Source organism: Lucilia cuprina, chromosome 6, assembly GCF_022045245.1.
Source record: "Lucilia cuprina isolate Lc7/37 chromosome 6, ASM2204524v1, whole genome shotgun sequence".
Taxonomy (NCBI): domain Eukaryota; kingdom Metazoa; phylum Arthropoda; class Insecta; order Diptera; family Calliphoridae; genus Lucilia; species Lucilia cuprina.
The window spans coordinates 59,746,767-59,768,820 of record NC_060954.1 but is presented as its reverse complement, the minus strand read 5'-3'; the positions used below and the strand labels follow the sequence as shown (position 1 = coordinate 59,768,820).

At 29.5% G+C, this 22,054-nt stretch overlaps 2 protein-coding genes across 3 annotated transcripts in view; both read left to right on the top strand.

Moving 5' to 3' along the window:
* Positions 1 to 7,887, top strand: part of LOC124420552 (putative uncharacterized protein DDB_G0277255) — a 38,527-nt gene extending 30,640 nt beyond the window's left edge. Inside the window, exons 2-7 of the mRNA XM_046953801.1 lie at positions 538 to 676; positions 912 to 1,573; positions 1,656 to 1,788; positions 2,301 to 2,473; positions 3,106 to 4,734; positions 7,701 to 7,887. Of these exons, the coding sequence (XP_046809757.1) occupies positions 1,082 to 1,573; positions 1,656 to 1,788; positions 2,301 to 2,473; positions 3,106 to 4,734; positions 7,701 to 7,727 (2,454 nt within the window). The 5' untranslated portion in view covers positions 538 to 676; positions 912 to 1,081 and the 3' untranslated portion in view covers positions 7,728 to 7,887. The remainder of the gene's footprint in view (positions 1 to 537; positions 677 to 911; positions 1,574 to 1,655; positions 1,789 to 2,300; positions 2,474 to 3,105; positions 4,735 to 7,700) is intronic.
* Positions 7,888 to 8,083: 196 nt separating this feature from the next.
* Positions 8,084 to 18,394, top strand: LOC111691238. 2 transcript variants are annotated; one of them, XM_046953802.1, is made up of 12 exons: positions 8,084 to 8,315; positions 9,469 to 9,743; positions 9,800 to 9,901; positions 9,980 to 10,129; positions 10,239 to 10,361; positions 10,463 to 10,557; positions 13,572 to 13,616; positions 16,574 to 16,665; positions 17,330 to 17,522; positions 17,589 to 17,724; positions 17,804 to 17,965; positions 18,038 to 18,394. In XM_046953802.1, exons 1-12 carry the CDS (start codon positions 8,262 to 8,264, stop codon positions 18,153 to 18,155), a joined length of 1,545 nt encoding a protein of 514 aa, XP_046809758.1. In that variant the 5' UTR covers positions 8,084 to 8,261; the 3' UTR covers positions 18,156 to 18,394. The 2 variants fall into 2 exon arrangements, with proteins under 2 accessions (XP_046809758.1, XP_023309662.1); XM_023453894.2 differs by lacking the exon at positions 13,572 to 13,616.
* Positions 18,395 to 22,054: the final 3,660 nt, after the last annotated feature.

Genomic DNA, 22,054 nt, shown 5'->3' with positions numbered 1-22,054 from the left:
AGGTACGGTTGTATGGGGGCTAGGTGAAATAATGGACCGATTTCAACCATTTTCAATAGGCTTCGTCCCTGTGCCATAAAAACACGCTTGGTCCAAAATTCATCAAATTATCTTGAAAATTGCGGCCTGTACCTTGCGCACAAGGTTTACATGGACAGCCAGCCAGCCATCCGGACAGACGGACCGACAGACGGACGGACAGACGGACATGTCTTAATCGACTCAAAAAATGATTCTGAATCGATCGGTATACTTAAAGGTGGATATTGGACCAATATTTTTGTATGTTACAAACATCAGCACAAACGTATAATACCCTTCCAACTATAGTGGTGTAGGGTATAAAAAGAGAAAAAAATATACAAACAAAGAAAAAAACAAATGCCCCGACATCTTGGGTGCTAGTTATAGCCAAATATACATTTACTTATAGGTACTCACTATAAATATTTATATATTTATACATATCTTATCTATTTTATTTATCATTATTATCATTCTTTGTAAGAATATGATTTTTTTTTATTTCATTTTCAGATTGATAAAATTGCAACTACATCAACAACAGCTTTGGGCGATGAATGCCACAAGGTACCGATAACACAAATACCGACATCATCCACTACAGCAACAACAACAACAACCAGGCAGGCTGGAAAAGGTGTGTATAAACAAGGTATTTTTCCCACTATAATAAATATAAATATAAACAAAACATAATCTCCTATATACATACATACTTAGTTGAACTAATGTCTAAAGTAGTTGGTTTTAGATTGTTTATGCAAACATACATACATACATACAAACATTTGTAGATATTGTAATACAACAAATACATACAAATATACAATATAAATACACTAATTTTGCATGCCTCTGATCTCTATGAAAACTATTCCATTTTGCAGATGCAGGCCTTTCCGACAATACCTCCCCTACCCACTTCCAGGCTTTAACCAATGCCCAACCACAAAAACAACAACAACAACAATCTAGAACTATAGTTACAAATAAAAAAACATCTTCGCCCAAAACCCTACCTGCTACCTATTGTACTAGTACACGTTCCGCAGCAGTCATGGCTTTGGCCTTACGCAGTCAAACACCTCCCAGTCCACAGACAACACACAAGAATTCACGTAACTATCGAACTGCCGATGCTGTTAACCACTCGGCCGAATCCACGTTTACGACTACAACGTCAATGTCTCCCACAAGCACGGCAACAACATCTCGTCAACATATTAACCGCTCACCGGCTCAACAAATCAAATCAAAGATTTTAAATGAACGTCCAAATGGTATTGGAGATTTGTATTCAGGTGGTTCGAGTAGTTCCGACAACGATGGTGTAAATACTTCTTCTTCCTCATCGGCCACCGCTTTAAGGCGTTTGTATTTTAAAAGTGGTCGTAGCACTAAAACGAAAGCCAATACGAATAAATCTTCCATGTCTATGACCCAAATAACGAAAAATGCCATTTGTACAGCGGCAGTGCTGTATCATTCTTCGGTGGAAGGTACCCTAGGCGTCGCTGGTAATACATCCACTAGTAAAAGTGTTCCCAAGGTCAGTCCATATTTCACACACAAGGTAAAAAAAATTGTTCTTTTTCTATATCTCTATGTTTGTTCCTCTTAAATCACTCAAGGTTGTTGTAATGGGTTCTTCCACTGCTTCGGCGAGCGATACAATTATTAATACATCCACAGACTCAGCATCGACTATGATTACGAATGTTACCCATACCGATACATCAGAGACCTGCGATTCTTTAGATTTAGGTAATTTTCTTTTCAAATTTAATTTTGTACATACATATTACAATAGAGTTGTAATTACAACTGTAACTGTACACAATCCTTTAAGTGTTTATATTAAAATTTAATTTTTATTGCATGATTTATTGTTATTTAAATGCAATTTTGTTCTGAGAATAAAGGAAAACTTTTAAACAAATTATTTGCCAGATATTGTTTTTTTATAGTAATTTTTATAATTAATTATTTTTCTCTCTTTTACACTGTAACTGTTTGTTGTAAGCAATTCTAATAAGTTTCTGGAAAAAAATGAAATTTGAAAATGTAATTTTCTTTCACTAACAAGCTGCGAATTTCTTGGAATTTTGTTAATTTTTTTTAATAAATTTTAATATTTAACGGCAAATATTCTGAAAAATATAATTTCTTTTTAATCTGTTTAAAAATATTTCTTTATTCTCTGATAAATGTTTTTCTTCTTTGCAAAATTATTAATAATTCATTGGAAACAAAATGTTTTCTCTTTAAAAACCTAGTTGAATGTGTTTCAGGTGATAATTCGGGTCAAAGTGAGCCATTATTTAGTTCCTTGGAAGAGCCTTTACTAACCGCCATACAAGTTGATTCCGAACAAGAAGGTACTGAAATCGAATTGACCAGTTGCTCATCATATTCACGACCCGATATGAATTTACAGGAAAGTACTGAGGTAAGTTTTATATAGAAATTTTAAATGCAATAGATAGATAGATAGATAGATAGATAGATAGATAGATAGATAGATAGATAGATAGATAGATAGATAGATAGATAGATAGATAGATAGATAGATAGATAGATAGATAGATAGATAGATAGATAGATAGATAGATAGATAGATAGATAGATAGATAGATAGATAGATAGATAGATAGATAGATAGATAGATAGATAGATAGATAGATAGATAGATAGATGGAAATAAATATTACATTTATTGAATAGCAGTGATTCATACATAGCTTCTTTCCCTTTACATTTCATATCTCTTTCTTATTTGCAAAATATATTTTAGATTTTAAAATCCAAAACGAACAAAAGATAACTTAAAGCAAATACTACTAACTTACAAAGTTTTTTATTTATATAACTGAAAGCAATATCATTTCCTTAATTTATTTACTTAGTACTTTATCGTTCTCAGAATGTATTTTTAAAAATTTCTTCTAATTGTATTGTTTACTTAACAAAATAGATCTATCTTTTTGTTTGCCTATTTTATACGTTTAATACAACAACTGATTGATTTAATGTGTATGTTATTATTGTATTTATATTCCCATCATCATCATCAACATTTAGAGTCAAGAGTCCTGTCTATCCATCTTAACGGGTGAGCCATCTTCGACTACACCGCTATTGTCATCACACCGAAAACATTCGCCTATAAGTACTGGTTATGGTGACAAAGAGCGTGAACGCGAACGTGTGCCTAATACGGCTCCCGCCCCAACTAGTGGCGGTAAGCACTTTACATTTGACAAACCACAATCCCCGAAATCCGCACGTTGTAGTGATAAGTCACGTACTTGTTTTACATTTAAAGATGAAGCCGAACAGAGAAACTATATTAAGCAGCAGCATCAAAAACAGCAACAACAGCAGCAGCATCAGCAACAACAATGTTTGTCAAAATATATGGATGAAGGACTAACATATGACAAATGTAATTCCTCGAATGAAAGATTACCAACACGCACCTATCCCTCGCAAAAGAGCAACAATACAACTGGAGTTACTAACGCTGACGTAACACATTTCAATAGCAGTAAAAAGTCTCGAAACGAAACAGCTGAACGAAATCGTTATTCCATGGCAGGCACTGCAACACACAAAACTAGTCCAAAACGTGAGCGTCGACGTTCACCTTCATCATCAACGTCCAAAGTCAATTCAGCTCCGCCCACAATGAAGGATAGCAACTTTTTCGGTAGCAACTCTTCACCGACCAGACTCAATAATAAACAACTCTCGCCTACCTCGCAGAGCTCAGGTCAACGTAAATATTCCTCCAGTTCTTCATCCGGTGGCAGTGAGCGTTATAAAGACGGCATACTATTTCCCTTCGATCGTGAGGCTATCGACTATGAACGCATACAGCGTGAATGTTTTGCATTAAAGGAACATTCCAGTTCCTCAACCACCACTAGCGATTCAGATGAACCAGAACCCTGCTCGGTTTATGAAAGATCGAAGGCTACAATTTCACCCAAAACCACTGAATTCTATAAGCAATACAGCTTACTCTCGCAAAAGGAACAGCAGCAACAACATTCACAAACATCATCTCGTAAAAATTCTAAACGCTTACGTTCCGATTCTTTAGCACAAAAATATATACCCAAATCGGATGCATTTAGCCCTAAATCAAAAACCAGCTCTCCCACCCACAATGCCCATCATTCGCCCAACTCGCAAATAGAATTAAATAAATTCGAGGATATTGCCTCGAAATTTGATCAAATGCCACCAAAACATGGTTCGATTGTCAGTCTAGCCACAAAAACCACTAGCCCTTTGTCCAGCTGCAGTCAAATATCGAATTTGAAAAACAACAACAGCTACATGAGCAACAACAATATTGAGAGCATATCATCAAATGCTAGTAGTCCTACTAACTCACGTAGCACCACACCACCGCTGCCCAATTTACGTGTAGACTTTTTTATGGAAAAATCAACACAATCGCGCAAAAAATCATTTAAAAATAAACCGAAAACCGCCTCAGCCATCGAGGAAGTGGATACGATCACAACAGCAAATACAGCACACGACTTTTTGGGTGACTGCCAATATGTAGTAGGTAGTAGCAATGTTTTAGCAGCGGCTAATGTTGTCATTAATTCAGGTGGCCCTATTAACGTAACAGCCAATCCAATGGAGGTAGCCGCTGTCTGTACACAACCAAGAGCAACAATTGTCGTCCAACAAGTAAGTTTAACTTTCAATTACACTTTTAAATTCGATGAAAACTGTAAAGTCATTATACGGAAGAATTTATTAATGTTTAAATATAACAAAAAAATATCTCCGGCATCATCAACAGATTAATTCGCTCTATTTATTTATTAAGCAAAAAAGCACAAAGGGCTTTTAAAACTTTTAACAAAAGTGAGTCAATTAAAGACCGTTCATATTTACACCTAAAAGACAACAATAAACAGACAAAAAACACATTTGAATTAAAATGACTTTAATTGATTGTGAATTACTTACATACGTGGGCGGGTAGATTGCCTCACGCATATTGCTGTGGGGAAATGCACTACATTCGACCCCAGTAAGGGGTTACTAGAACAATAAACTTATTGTTTTCAGAGGTGCAATTTTGTTTCCCCGAAATGTTAATGTAAATATAAATAATAATGATTTTTGGTTTATTTATAAAACCTTTATCACGGGAATTTTATATCAAGAGGAAATTTGCAAAGAAATCGGCCGTATAAATTTCATCATTTACAGGGAAACACTGCACAGTAGTTTAGAAAGTAGTTATTTCCAAATAATTCGGTATCTCGAAAACGTTTGCAGATAACGTAACAAAATTTTGCATGATAGGTGCGAAAAGGTGGTCACCTCGCATGTAGAATCCGAATAAGCTAAATTATTAGATATAAAAACAAGTAAGAAATTATAGTCGGGCGTGGACTACCATATAATACCCTACACCTTTTACAAAAATAAAATGTAATTTATTTGTCATAATAAAGCATTTAAGTTGAATTCTACCTTACCTCAGATATACATACTTAAGCCCTTTATTGTTGAATACAATTGTGGACATTTAAGTGAAATTTTTATAGGGGTTTTCATAGGGGCTAGGGTCATATAAGGTCCTATAGTTATAGAATTCGTGAGGATCATCAAGTCTAGTATAGAACTTGGTTTTTTAATTTAACATAATTATGAACTATTCAGCGGGTTCAGTTGTATGAGGGCTAGGTGAAATAATGGTCCGATGTTAACCATTTTCAATAGTCTTCGTCCATGGACAATTTAGTTTTAAAGATAAAGAGGTCGGTGGGTCAAACTTATTTAAATATTTGCTGTTTTTCTGAATAAACGGAAAACAGTAATCTTGTCTCTATAAAAAGTTAGGCCCATTCAAAATTGTAACATGTAAAAAACCCCTTAACATAAAGTTTAATTTTAAATAATGGCTTTAATTTATAATCATAAATAAATGTAATATTTTCAAGGCAATACGCCTATTATCTAAATTTCTACAAATCTTGGCAATAAAAATGCTAAAAAATCAGTATTGATTTTTTTCACCTTAAAACATGATAATGTATATAATTTAAAAAAAAATTGCCAAGAATCGCAAAAACAACGAAATATATGAATAATTTTTTTAAACCTAAATATGATATAATATTCGCTTTTTTATATGTTAAACATGAGTCAACAATTTTAAATAAAAAGAGGCATAACATCACAATTCAAAGCAAAATGTCACTGCCACCTTCCTAGATTTTAAGGCAAAATTAAAAATTTTATAAAGCATCATCAAATAAACAAACAAACATTTAAAAATAAAATTTATAAGTAAAAATTTAAATTTATATATAAAAATGCATTAAATAATTTCTCCCAATCTTACATACATACATATGTATTTATGTATATATTTTCTGCTTACATTTTAATAAAAAGGGATTCTAATGAGTTTATCAGCAAATTTGTTTGTTTATTTCCTCTTTTAATTTGCTTGTCAATTAATGTCAGTGGTTGAATGTTGTTGTATTCACTTGTCAATTTTGCTCATCTCTTGACTTATTTCTGCATTTGATTGTTTTTGTTTTTAATGTAAAATGTTAATGTTTATTGTTCAGTTGTTGTTGCGTTAATGGTCATCTGCAGTATTTTACCTTTTTCCGGAAGATAACCATAAAGATTTGTTAATTTGTATGTGTAAATTTAAAAATTAAATTTTCAACCAAATCATTTTAGTTGTTGGTACCCTACTTCCTAAATAACTGTAAGTATATAAGATTTAATGATCGAATTGTTTAGAAATTTCAAATCAAAATAATGTATACTAACCTATATAATAGATTATAAACTAGACTATAGACTAGAGTATAGACTAGACTATAGACTAGACTAGACCATAGACTAGACTAGACCATAGACTAGACTATAGATTAGACTGTAGACTAGTCTATAGACTAGACTATAGTCTAGACTAGACTATAGACTAGACTATAGACTAGACTATAGACTAGACTATAGACTAGACTATAGACTAGACTATAGACTAGACTATAGACTAGACTATAGACTAGACTATAGACTAGACTATAGACTAGACTATAGACTAGACTATAGACTAGACTATAGACTACATAATAGACTACACTATAGACTGTACTATTGCCTATAGACTAGATTACACTATATACATTGGAAATTGTATAAATATTATAAAATATAATATAAATGTTAATGTGACATAAAGTCGACCATATACATACATTCTCAGTTTAAAATTGAGTCCTTTCAATATCTATGATTTGTATGTCAAAGTCAATGTTGTATGTCAAAGTCAACATTGATTTTTAAGATCAAAACATTAATTAGTACATTTTTGATATTCCATTACGCTTAGTTCAATGCCCAAATCAAAATACTATACACTTAAATTCAAAGCGATCACTATATGATCAAATACATTTTTTGCTTTTTATTTACATTCATAAATCCCCGGCCTCCTGCTGTGCCCCATTATAATAACAGGTGCAAATAAACAATTGACGTGATCTTGTTTTAAATGTTTCTACAAAATGCCCCTTCATAATAATTTCAGAACATTTCTCATACATAGAGATTATTTTTGGTGAACATCTCATGTTTTCCACGAAAAAAATATTGTATTTTTAATTTTTTGTTTTCAGAATTTTCTTTCTCTCCAGTGTGAGTGAGTTGTGGTGTATGTCTCTTGTCTTGTCAAGCCGCTAAGAAAATCTCTTCTCATCTCTACGTGTGAATTTTCACACAATTTTCTTTTTCTTCTTCTGCTTCTTCTTGAGCATATCTTGTCTGATTTAGTTTATAAAAACCATTGTATTGTTAAGATCACTTATTATTTGTTTACGATACGCCTTTCAGTGCACAATATAAAATTGAAAATTAAAAAAAAAATTGAAAACAATATTATAATTTAAATTTATAAAAAATTATTTAGTAAAAGAAAGATTTTCTTTTACGTTTGTTTTATTTAAAAACACTTTTTTTAAATTAATGGACTCTGAGCGCTTTGAAAACAATAAAACCAAACAATATATGTGTAATTAACAAAATTCAAAATAATAAATATATAAACAAAACAACTATTATTTATTTAAGTGGCAAAACGCTTAAACATTAAAGTGTAATAAACAAATATTGAAAAGAGAAATTTAGTGCTTCGTATTGAAAACTATAATAACGCAAATATTTGGATTAAATTCAAAATTATGGATCCTTTATATAAACGGATTTGTAGAAGATTTTCAAAAAAGGGTATTAGGGTAAGTTTTTTTGTTTATAATAACAAACTTTCAATGTCACTACGAGTTAAAATTTTTGGACATAACTTTAAAAAAAAATTTAGCCTATTTTGTTTCAAAATATTGTCAGTCAATTTTGATTTGTTTTTTATGGTTTGATACTTTACAGTAATTTAAATTACGTACTTTAAACTGTCATTCATTTTTTTTTTTAATTTTTTCATATTTAATAATGCATTAAATTATCTGTTAAATGTCATGTTGTACATGAGTCGAATTATTAATTATTATGACATTTTAATACTTATTTAAAATGTTTAACAAAAAATAAGAATTATATTTTAAGGAAAATGCTTTTACTATAGTGTAAATAAATAGTCCAATTTTTTTACAAATTGTGAAATGTCGAAATTCTGACCTTTTACAATTTTAAAATTGTCGTCTTTTGAAACATCCTTTAATATAATTACAAATTTTATTTACAAAATGATTTTGTTTACTCTTCCATTAAAAAATAGTCGACTGACACTTTTTCTCTTAAAAGTCGATTACTTCAATGTCGACTTTCAGAATCTTGGTTATAAGACCTGGTCTACACTAAGAAACTTTTGTTGAAAAACTGTTTCTTATTTTTTTTTTAATTTTCCTTAATGTCCACACATAGAAACTTTGGCTTCAGAAACTACGTGTTAATTGTATTGATTTGTTGTATAGTCTAGTCTAGTTTATAGTCTAGACTATCTAGTCTATAGACTAGCTATAGTCTAGTCTATAGTCTAGACTATAGTATAGTCTATAGTTTAGCCTATAGTTTAGCCCATAGTCTAGTCTATAGTCTAGTCTATAGTCTAGTCTATAGTCTAGTCTATAGTCTAGTCTATAGTCTAGTCTATAGTCTAGTCTATAGTCTAGTCTATAGTCTAGTATATAGTCTAGTCTATAGTCTAGTCTATAGTCTAGTATATAGTCTAGTCTATAGTCTAGTCTATAGTCCAGTCTATAATCTAGTCTATAGTCTAGCCTATAGTCTAGTCTATAGTCTAGTCTATAATCTAGTGTATAGTCTAGTCTATATGAACTCGGTTCTTATATAAATTTAAAAATAACCTTAAACTATAATTTTTTTTTCTTTTATTACATTTTATAAATGATTTGTATCCATTTGCCATTTCAGCCGTCCCTTAGTTTAGATAATACCATTGAAACATTATTAATTAAAAATGAAAATGATTTCATAAGTGTTGAACAGGACAAGGATCCACAGAATATAATAACATTATCTGCACGTAAACGTCATTCGCAGCAATTCCATCAAGCACCCAATACAGCAGGAACTCAACATCAAAATTATCAACAGCAGCAGCAACAAAAACGTGATGAAAATATGCGACAATTATTGGATGTAACAAATACTTTGACATTCGAGGAATTAAGAGATTTTGAAATGCGGTAAGTGAAATGCTAAATAGTTTAAAAAATAGAGCTAAAATAATAATTTTCTACAGTTATGGTTCCCCACATCACAGTCGTTCACAGTCAGTTAAAACACCGGGTAGCAGAGCTTCAGGTCGTCCCAATCAATTATGTTTACCACAGCAAAGATCAAGGTAATGGTTTTATTGTTGAAAATAGTTTGTAGTTGTTAATAGAAAACTTTTATTTAATTTTTCTTAAAACAAAAACAGAGTGGCCTCTATGCCTAACACAGGTGTGGAAGAAGAGTATTATAGATTAAGACATTTCTCCATAACCGGCAAGGGCGTGATAAATCGTGGTGATTCCTTAAAAAGTAGACGCAGTAAATCAAATAACAGTGTGGCAAGTTCAAATTCAAGGTAAGACATTTTTAATTAAACTTAGGTAATCTCAAGTTCTTTAGTTTTTCACTGATTCTTATTTAATATAAAACATATGTTTGAAAATATTTATTTATTCCAATTATAGCAATGAACATTTAACTACACAACTACAACCTACTCAAGTCCACTCTGCTCGAAACTCAGCTACTTGCAGTTTAGCTTCAAGTCGTGAAAGTAGCACATCAAATCCGGGCAGTGGTCCTTACAGGTAATTAGTACTTCTTTAAATAACAAATATTATCTTAAGCATTTATGTTTTTTGTCCATAACAAATTTTTATTTCATTTTTTTTTTTGTGTTTCATTTTAGAGTCCTTATGCTGGGCGGCACTGCTGTGGGAAAAAGTTCTTTGGTCTCTCAGTTTATGACCTCTGAATATTTACATGCTTACGATACTAGTATTGGTAAGTTTTTGTTAAGATTTTAATTTTAAATATCTTTCAAAATTTATTTATTCATCCAAAACCATTTTTATTTTTAGTAGATTATTTTTCTTTTGTTTAAAATCATTTACGCTTAGAAGCTTTTAAACTTTTTTTCGTTAATTAATCTCTTTATAATAAGACAAAACTTAATTATTTTATTATAATTTAAGCTGTTTGTGTTTTAGTGACATTTTTTCATATTAATCTTTAAAAGTTTTCAAATGTTTTTCAAAAATTTAAGAGCATATGTGAGCTATTCAAATTAAGCAAATTATAAGCTTTCCTTTGTTTCTTTTTAAATTTTGTTGAAGTTGTTTTTTTAATAGTTTAGTAAAACTTTAGCTTTATTCTGAAATATTAGTAGAAAGTTATTAAAATTATGTTGCCCGATATAAGAATAAATCCAAAGAATGTCTATTTGTTTTTTAAGTTTTTCTTCAAAATATAATGGAAAATTAACTAGTACATATGTTAGCCGGTTGATAAGTCTTTGGTGTAGTTTTTAAAATAGTTTAGAAGTCGTTTGACTAATCCCAGCAAAAACTAACATCCATAGAAGCGAAAAAGAAGTAGAATTTACTCAATGGAAGTACTAAAAAAACCAAAGAAGTGATGATTTTAACACAGGTTTGTCATAGGAGGGATGTTATTTTTATTTGATTTCAAATTCACTACATCTGAAGTCATTCTCAGAAAGTAAATTTTATGCCTTTTTTTTTTGAAGTTATTAGGAAGTGAAATTGTAGTATTATAGAATACAACTATTTTGACTTAAACAATATTAACATAAATAAATTACATGCATTTATTAATTAATTCCAAAATAAAATGGTTTTAATTAAAAAAATATTTCTTAAATTTTAAATAATATTGGATTCTTTTCGCTTCTTTTGAAGTCAACAAACGTTACTTTCACAGAAGGTAAACAAATTCACTTAGTGCTATTTTTGATGTGGTGATAAATGTTATTCTTTTGGAAGTAGTTTGTTTTATTTTTGCTGGGATCTATTCCGTTGACCGCCAATTGACTAGTACACGAAGTTGTCGACTGACTAGACTGCATACAAGTTTATTGACATGTCTATTGACTAATCTATTAACTAGTTTTTAAACTAGTATATGGGCAAGTTAATTAACTGGTCTAGTGTCTAATATATTTGCTAGTCAATAAACTGCACTATGGACTTATGGTTTATTGGCTAATTGACTGACTAATAGTCTTTATACCAGTCTATAAACGAATATATTTACTAATCTGTTGATTAGTCTATTGGCTAATGTATAAACTAAGCTTTGAATTAGGTTATGAGTGATTCTGTTGACTAGTGTATTGGCAAGTCTTTAGACTAGTCTATTAGCAAGTCTGTTGACTAATATGTGGACTAGTCTATTAACTAGTTTATTGACTAGTCTTTGGAGAAGTACTTGATGCTGTCGACTAACTATTCTGGTCTACTGGTCTATGGACAAATCCATTTACTATTCAGTTGACTAATCTATAAAGGTGAAAGTACACAACACGCGCTTTACATGCTGCAAGTTACACACTACGCGTCATTTTGATCTAGTTTTTTTTTTTAACTGTTAGGGCGGGTTTCTTACTCCTCAGTTAAACTTGGCTTAACTTGCTGTTAGATTTAACCAATGATTGTGTTTTTCCAGTTTAGATTTAAGCTCAGTTAACTTTGTTAGTATTGTCATCTTTTCACTCAAAAACATAAACAATGAACAGCTGTTTTTTGCAAACAATACTTTGGTAAAATTTGTAAAATTTTCGAAAAATGTTAAATGAACATTAAAAAAAAATAATAAATAAAACAAAACAAATCAGAAAATTGCAATTTACTTAAAATATTAAGTTTTTGCTCTTCCGAAATCATTGTTTTATTGTTTTTGTTAATTGTGTTTTCTCACTTATAACTTGAGTTTAATTGGCCAATTACACTAAGTTAAACTAAGATAATAAGTAACTTTACTGATAACTGAAAAACACGAAACATATATTAAACAAGGTTTAACCAAACGATCTAGAACTTATTGCTACAAAACAAATACGAAAATTCTTCCTGTTGACTGACTATTCTATTGACTGGCCTATGCTGGTCTATGGACAAATCAATTTACTAATATGTTGACTAGTCTATGAACTAGTCTATGGTTTCGTGTATAAACTTTATCGACAAGGAATAGTCTATGAACTAGTTTGTTTATTTATGTATTAGTGTATCCACTTATCTTTGGGTTATTCCAATAGTTTCTATTTACAACCGATTTACAACTCATTATTTCAAAACAAATACTAAAATTCTTAATTAAATTGAAAAAAAGTTTTTAATAAAATTTTTATACTTTGTTCAATTTCTACTTTCATATAACAATCTGTTAAAATCTAAATATTCAATAACATTGGGCTAAATCTAAAAATGTGTATATTTATAAAACTGAAAGTTTTCGCAGTTAACAAAAAAAAAACAACCATGAGCTCACATGTCCTTTGCACGCAATAATAATAGTTATTTATCCTTGTACTTTTTTTTCATTTTACTTTGTTCTATCTATCTTTTAATTACATTTTCTTTGTATGGCATAAATACGAATCCATTAAAAACGTTACTAATCTAGTTTAAAAACTAACAACAAACAAATAGTTAAAAAGAAAAGTAAAATCAAATCAATAGTCATAAACATAATATTTACTTTTAGCAGAAATTAAAACAATTAAAAGAGTTTTAAAAAGGAATTATAAACCATATTTTTATTTGCTATTTACTTTGCACTTTTCCAAAATTTTTAGTAAATTTTTTTATTTAAAATCTTCTGTTTTATTTTAATTAAATTTATTATTTCATTTAAACTGTAAAAATATTTTTAACAAATTCTTATGAAATACAAAAAATAAAATTTTGTTTTAAAATTGTTTAATAATAACCTGCAATCTATTTTAATCCAATTTAATACAAACAAACAATTTATTTAATACGATGGACTTGCAGGCAATAATTGTAACATTCGTATACATATCGAAAAACCCGCTGACGGTAAACAAAAAAAAAAACACAAATAAATAATAAATATTGCATAAATAATCAAATTAAACCATTAGTTTATAAACCAAACAAAATATTCTAAAATGTTCAAATATTTTTTTAAAATTCAAATTCATTTGGTTTTATATAGTTTCTACTTTGCTTTCTTGTTGCTCTGTTTTAAATCACATTTACTATACATATATGTATTTAAATAATATTGAAAATAGCTTTTTGTTACTTATTAAATCAAATCAACTAAAATAAAAAAGTAAATACATAAATATATTAATTTTATATTTTCATAATTGCAAACTATAGAATACGTCAATTCACAACAATAAGAATATAAATAGCAAATACAAAAAACCAGCTTAAAATGCACATATTCATTACAAACCCATCATTTATCGATCATTTATTTCAGTCATTTATGGAACTTATAAAAGCCAACATACAACAAACATACTTATTGTAACACGCATACAATATTCAATACTTTCTACTTCTTGCAACCCACACCTTACAATTTCAAAACAAATCCTTTCAACTTTTTTTTTTTTTGAATATAATTTGATATTTGGTTCATTTATCAAACCCCCTTACAACAAGCCGTCACATACCGACATACACACACACATTGGCATTTACATTATATCGAATTTTTTTTTTTTTTCATTTTCATAATAGACTTGACCCAATCGACCAAACACAATTACAATGTTTCAACCAGCCAATGATTCAGGGAAAAATCCAAAGCAAAAAAAAGGAAAGCACTTCCATTTATTTCAGAACGAAAAAAATGGAAAAACGCAATGAACTTGACACATTTTTAATTGGTTTGATTCACGTCCATATTCAGGTCTTTTATTTAGTATTTTTTCTCATTTCTCTGATTATCTATCTGTCCCTCAATTTTATATGATTTTTTTTTCTTAAAGGTTATAAATGCATGCAGTTAAAATCAATTTTTTTTTTTAATTTTAAATTACCTTCCTTTTGACCTTAAAAATTTTATAACAATTAGAGTTAATAAAATGTATTTCTTTTGCTTAGGACAAAAAAAGTCATCATTTATTTCAAAATTAAGTGTTAATTATCCGAAACAATCTCAGAAAACCTATAAACTTTCACCAAGGTTGTGCCAGCAGAAATGTGCACAATACTGTGAAACAGGTATCTGTAATAATTGTTTAATCCTTAGAGGGATACATTGTAGTTATTACCCATGATTATAATATTTACTATTTTGTATTTGTAATAGAAACACAGTCCCCGTGTGATTCCAATGCACAAATTTAGTGACTTCAGAACAAGAATTAAGTTTTGAATAATTTATTTTGTAAATAGAATTCCATGAATTTGTAATACTCAGATCTAGAACTTTGCTAGAACTGAACTAGAACTGAAATAGAACTGAACTAGAACTGAACTAGAACTGAACTAGAACTGAACTAGAACTGAACTAGAACTGAACTAGAACTGAACTAGAACTGAACTAGAACTGAACTAGAACTGAACTAGAATTGAACTAGAACTGAACTAGAACTGAACTAGAACTGAACTAGAACTGAACTAGAACTGAACTAGAACTGAACTAGAACTGAACTAGAACTGAACTAGAACTGAACTAGAACAGAACTAGAACAGAACTAGAACAGAACTAGAACTGAACTAGAACTGAACTAGAACTGAACTAGAACTGAACTAGAACTGAACTAGAACTGAACTAGAACTGAACTAGAACTGAACAAGAACTCAACTAGAACTGAACTAGAACTGAACTAGATCTGAACTAGAACTGAACTGGAACTGAACCAGAACTGAACTAGAACTGAACTAGAACTGAACTAGAACTGAACTAGAACTGAACTAGAATTGAACTAGAACTGAACTAGAACTGAACTAGAACTGAACTAGAACTGAACTAGAACTGAACTAGAATTGAACTGATCTTACATTCCAAACAAGTTGTTTGTTTACATATTCTGAAGAACGAATTAATATCACTTTCGGTCAGAGTGCAATTCTATGGCGAAAGTATATACCAATAGAAGTAGTATTTAAACTTTTTTTGGATTCTGCTGAATTCTTGTAAATTGAATGTTGTAAATAAATCCTGGAAGCAAATCCTCTCTACTTTTTTGCAATAAATAAAAACTTACCAAAGACAAAAAGAAATAATTTGTTATTTCGAAAAGTTTTAATTGAAATCCTACAACTTAAAATACATTTTACACTTGCCTCTTACACTCTTCACAGCATCTTCTTGTTAACATCCTTCTCACCACAAACATCATTATTATTACCCTCTAATATTTTGTTGTTAAAATAAAAGTACATATTTTGGTTTTATTTCGACCGTTAAATTTTGAAAACGAATAAAATCAAAACAACAGCAACAAAATGTATGTGATATTTATGTCTGGCATCGTTATTTATGAATAAATAAAAAAAGTAATATGAACAAATTTAATAATATCCTTTGTTTATAATAAAAATCAAATACATACAAACGTACACAGAAAAACATTAACATACGTACATACATACAATCCATAATAAAAATATAAATATATCAGTCAATCTATTAATCAATCAGACAGACAAAAGATATTCAAATGCACACATTTATATAAACTTTCCATTGAACACACACACACATACATACATACACTATGTTATATAAAATTATATATTTAAATACACACATACATATGTACTACTAATAAACACAATTTTCTTTATTTATATAATAAAATATTCCTTTAGAGATTTTTATTATTAAACGATTAATTCGAAATTTGTTACTGCACGTACATTCACTCAGTTTATTTTATTTTGTTCTCTCTCATTTGATTTTTTTCAAATTTTCCACTTGATAAAGTTTTTACTACGTTAATTATTTGCTTATTTCAAATTTAAGTTAATTATATTTATTTTGTTTTCTTTTGGATTTTAATGTTTAGATGATGACTCGGGTGAAAAATCTGTTTCAGTATTGTTGAGTGGTGAAGAATCGGAATTAATATTTATTGATCATCCATATGCCGAAATGACGGTGAGTAAGAAATGAACTAGAAAAGAAGTAGAACTCAACTAGAATTGAACTAGAACTGAACTAGAACTGAACTAGAACTGAACTAGAACTGAACTAGAACTGAACTAGAACTGAACTAGAACTGAACTAGAACTGAACTAGAACTGAACTAGAACTGAACTAGAACTGAACTAGAACTGAACTAGAACTGAACTAGAACTGAACTAGAACTGAACTAGAACTGAACTAGAACTGAACTAGAACTGAACTAGAACTGAACTAGAACTGAACTAGAACTGAACTAGAACTGAACTAGAACTGAACTAGAACTGAACTAGAACTGAACTAAAACTGAATTAAAACAGAACTAGAACTGAACTGGAACTGAACTAAAACTGAACTAGAACCGAACTAGAACTAAACTAGAAATAACTAGAACTGAACTAAAACTGAACTAAAACTGAATTAAAATTGAATTAAAACTGAACTAGAACTGAACTAGAACTGAACTAGAACTGAACTAAAACTGAATTAAAACTGAATTGAAACTGAACTAGAACTGAACTAGAACTGAACTAGAACTGAACTAGAACTGAACTAGAACTGAACTAGAACTGAACTAGAACTGAACTAGAAGTGAACTGGAAGAGACATTTTTAATCTTTTTTCTCTTTTTTCCTCTTAGCCCGATGATTGCCTAAGTAGTTATGATCCACATGGTTATTGTGTTATCTATTCTGCCTCCGATCGTAGTAGTTTCAGTGTGGCCGAACATATATTACAAGTATTATGGACAAATCAAAATATTGCCCAAAAGGCGGTAATTTTAGTGGCAAATAAAGCCGATTTGGCACGCAGTCGTTTAGTGAGTGCAGAAGGTTAGTATCCCTAAACTACTACATGACTATATACTTAACTAATGAAAATTATATATTTATTTATAGAGGGCAAAGCTATGGCAACCGCATATGATTGTAAATTTATAGAAACTTCAGTGGGTATTAATCATAATGTAGATGAATTATTGGTGGGTTTGTTATCACAAATACGTTTAAAATTGGAAAATCCTGAAAAATCTAGGTAATTATATAAATAATTGTTTAAAATTATAATAAAAATACTAAAGGATTTTATGTTTTTTTTGTTTTAAATAAACTAGGGATATGTTTAGAAAACGTTCTATTAGAAAATCCAAGAGAAGAGCTTGTTCACCATTAAGTGGAGCTTGTTTAACCGGTGGCACTAACCCAAATACACCTATGGGTCCCACCAATAATATAATAACAGATGTCAATACACCACCCGGCAGTGCTCACAGCAGGTAGGTGTTATCATATTGAAAAATTTATATTCCAAATATGATTTTATTTTTGTATATTAAATATACTTTCAGTCCCCGTAAATATCGTGGTTCCCGTACATCTACCAGTCTAAAAGTTAAAGGTTTATTGGGTCGTGTCTGGGCTCGAGATTCAAAATCAAAAAGCTGTGAAAATTTACATGTTTTGTAAATGCGCGTTATAAACTTATTTATTCTTTATTTTTAGGGGACATTTTAACCCAAAGATAATAAGTATTATTTACAATATTTTATTTTTACAAAGGAAAAAAGTTTCTAGTCTATAATTTAGTCTAAAGGCTTAAGTTAATTATTTTAACTTTAAGTTAAGCTAATAGCAAGTTTTACTAGAGTAAAATTTAAACTATTAATTATGGTTTGCCACTATTAAAAGAAACTTCAACAGCTAGATATATATAATTTTTTTTTTTTTTTTGAAAATGGGTCCACTTTAGAATGAATAGGCTAAAATATTGTATAATTAAAAAATCTCGTATATACATTACATTTTTTTATAATAATTAAATGTTTGAAAAGAAAAAAAAAGTTTGTTAAAAACAAGAAAATTCCATTTAAAGAAAACACAACTAACTAACATACATATGAATGTATTATTACTTTTTTTTAATGTATTTTCAAATCTATCTAAATGTTGTCAATGTGAAAATTTTTTTAAAATTCCCCTTCAATTTTTCCTCCTTTTGAATATTAAATTATATATAAAAGACATAATTAAGCAAATATTTACAAAATATTTGTTATTTAATAAATATAAGAATTTTATAGAAAAATAAGTCAAAAACAAGTCACGAGTTCTAAAACGCGTGCATTTTTAAAAAAATTCAAAATAAGCAATATTTAAAATAAATTTATTCCAATTTAATTGTTGTAAACAAAAAGTAATTATAACACAAAACAAATTTAAGAAACAATTGTTTTTTTTTAATGTTTAATTGTATATTTAACAGAAATTACACTATTAAATAACTATAAATTATAAATATATTTATTAATAATTTATTTATAAGTCTATTTTATTTAATAAAATATCGCACATTAAATATGCATTTAAAATTTTATTATTATGTTTTTTTTATTATTTTTTAAATTTAATTATTGCTCATTTAAAATATAGTGTAAAATCTGTTTTATATATAGTACATATAAATATACTTATATAAAACTTAAAATTCTTTCTATAAAATGTGTTTTTTAAAAAAAATGAACTTAAATGTCCACATTTTTCTTACATACAGTGCAGTTTTAAATTTATTACAAATTTACGTTTAACTTCTTAGGGCCAATCTGTAGGTAAAGATTTAGGGATTAAAATTAATCCTCGAAAGTTGTTTTTGAGTACTCAATTAGTTAATTTTGTTTGCTAGTTTAAGCGCCCAAATGGAAGTGATTTAAACTTGCACAAGAAATGCAAAAATGTTAACAGCTAGTGCAAAAAAAAATATACAATATTTATGAATTTAAACATTAAGGGCGGATTTCTTACTCCTCAGTTAAACTAGGCTTAACTTGCTGTTAGATTAAACTCCGAACAAATTTAGGCGGACTTTAACCGATGATTGTGTTTTTCCGGTTTAGATTTAAGCTCAGTTAACTTTGTTTCACTCAAAAACATAAACAATGAACAGCTCGTTTTTGCTAATACTTTTGTAAAATGGAAAATTTTGGAAAAATGTTATATAAACATTTAAAACAATAATTAATAAAACAAAACAAATCAGAAAATTGCAATTTACTTAAAATATTATGTTTTTGTGTTTACTCACTTATAACTTGAGTTTAATTGGCCAATTACACTCAGTTAAAGTTCGAAAGTTGGCCCTAAATATGAGCATAGATCATTTATTGAAGCTTATGATTTACGAATTATATTAATTAAATGTAACAGACTTGTTACATATTTCTATTGGTATTATTCCAATTTAAATCGATTTTGTTAAAACTTCTTCAGTTTCTGAAACTATGGTTTTAATCTTTACAATAACGAACATTAATTGCTTAAAGAAATAACTAGTTTTAGTACCATTCTAAAGAAGGTATATAAGTATATTCTCCAAGTAAGGCAGTTAGTGTTTTAATGGCAAATTATTTGCTCAATCGTTTCTTGCTCCTCAATATCATCGCATAACCTGCTGATGTTTCATATAGTATTATCCCATTTACTAAAAAAAGTCCTTATTGAACAATGCTTTGTTAACGATTCGTTCGAATTTCTTACACAACATATAAACCGAACATTTTCAATCTTTTTCACTGTTCCAGGATTAGTTGAAAATATTTCAAAATCTTTCAGAGATTATTTTATAATTGTAACAGATGTCTGACTTCTCTTTTCTGTGATTCCTTCCTAAAAGAATATAAATATGTAGGGCTTTAGTATAAAAACAATGAGAATAGAAAAGTTTAGAGCTAGACTGAGAGACTTGGTCTGGCTTGCGAATTTAGGAAGAATAAGATCCAATCGAAAGAAGACTAATAGATTGTATGCGTTGCATGATTTCAAAGTTTGTCATTGAATCATATAGTAATTTTTGTTAAAGACTTAGTGTTTTAGGGCAAAACCAAATAATTTGCTCAATCGTTTCTCCTCAATATCATCGCATAACTTTCAGATGTTTCATATAGTATTAATAATAGTCCTAATTGAACAATGTTCTGTTAACATATCTTTCTGAATCTTACGCTACATCTACCCAGTACAATTTCATTCTAGTTTCAGATTTGGTTAAAAATATTGCAAAATCTTTTAGAGATCATATTATAATTGTAACAGATGTGTGGCTTATCACTTATGTCCCTTCTATTTAGATCAAGTGCTTTCTCTACCACATTTCTCTTTAATATTCTGATATCCATAGCATCCATATTGCATATAGAAATATCAATACTCTGAGTGTAGTTTTTCTATCGAAAGTTATTGTCACTTAAGACTTTTGATTAGTATATGATCAGGTATAAGTTCCGTTAATTTTCAGATTACTCCGTTACTAGCCGTACATACTTCGGGTAGAATGAAAACCATTTCGTGTACATATGATACACACCCTCAACAGGGCTTGGGTTCATATTAGATCTGTTAGTAAAAACTACATAACCCATAAGGAATTTGTCAGATTCGAAAGTCTGTTATGGGATAATAATCAAACTGATTCTGTAGAATCAATCAAACTAATTATGGGAAAGTTTTCAGAATCATTTTTTGAGTCGATTAAGACATGTCCGTCTATCCGGCTGGCTGACTGTCCATGTAAACCTTGTGCGCAAGGTACATAATTTGATGAAATTCGGACCAAGCATGTTTTTTGGCACAGGGACGAAGCCTATTGAAAATGGTTGAAATCGATCCATTATTTCACATAGCCCCCATACAACCGTACCTCCCGATTTGAACTTTTTATTCCATAATTACGTCAAATATTCTATTATCTCTCTAAAAATTGGCACAAATAAGTTTTGTATAAGTATAAATGACACTACAAATTTTCGTAGGGATCGGCCCTTATTTGACTCTAGCCCTCATACAAACCCCCCTTCAAAAAATGTCTTAAACGTCTAAAATTGACTTGTACCCATTTGTATCGCAATGAAACTCAACAAAACTAACTGTTATTTAAAAATATATCCTTTTTCCAAATTTACCGAGGATCGGCCCATATTTGACCTATAAAATAATCAACATAAAAGTTTCTTTATAAAAAATAAAAATTTTAAAAATATTCTCATGGTGTAGGGTATTATATGGTATCGGCCATGCCCGATTATACTTTCCTACTTCTTCTATCGAGTATTTATCAAAATCAGCTGTTCATGCAAGCAGGGTATAAAAAGAAAATTACGATATTTATACCCTACACCACTATAGTGGGGAGGGTATTATACGTTTGTGCTGAAGTTTGTAACACCCAAAAATATTGGTCCTAGACCCACCTTAAAGTATACCAATCGCCTCAGAATCGCTTTCTGAGTCGATTTAGCTATGTCCGTCCGTCCGTCTGTCTGTCTGGGTGTCCATGTAAACCTTGTGCGCACGCTACAGGTCGCAATTTTGAAGAT

Excerpts from the sequence above, each read along its gene's own strand:
- LOC111691238 (XM_046953802.1), top strand. The coding sequence starts at position 8,262 with ATGGATCCTTTATATAAACGGATTTGTAGAAGATTTTCAAAAAAGGGT. Across the intron at positions 17,725-17,803 it reads GAAAATCCTGAAAAATCTAG|GGATATGTTTAGAAAACGTT; the intron begins GTAATTATATAA and ends TAAATAAACTAG. Across the intron at positions 17,966-18,037 it reads CCCGGCAGTGCTCACAGCAG|TCCCCGTAAATATCGTGGTT; the intron begins GTAGGTGTTATC and ends ATATACTTTCAG.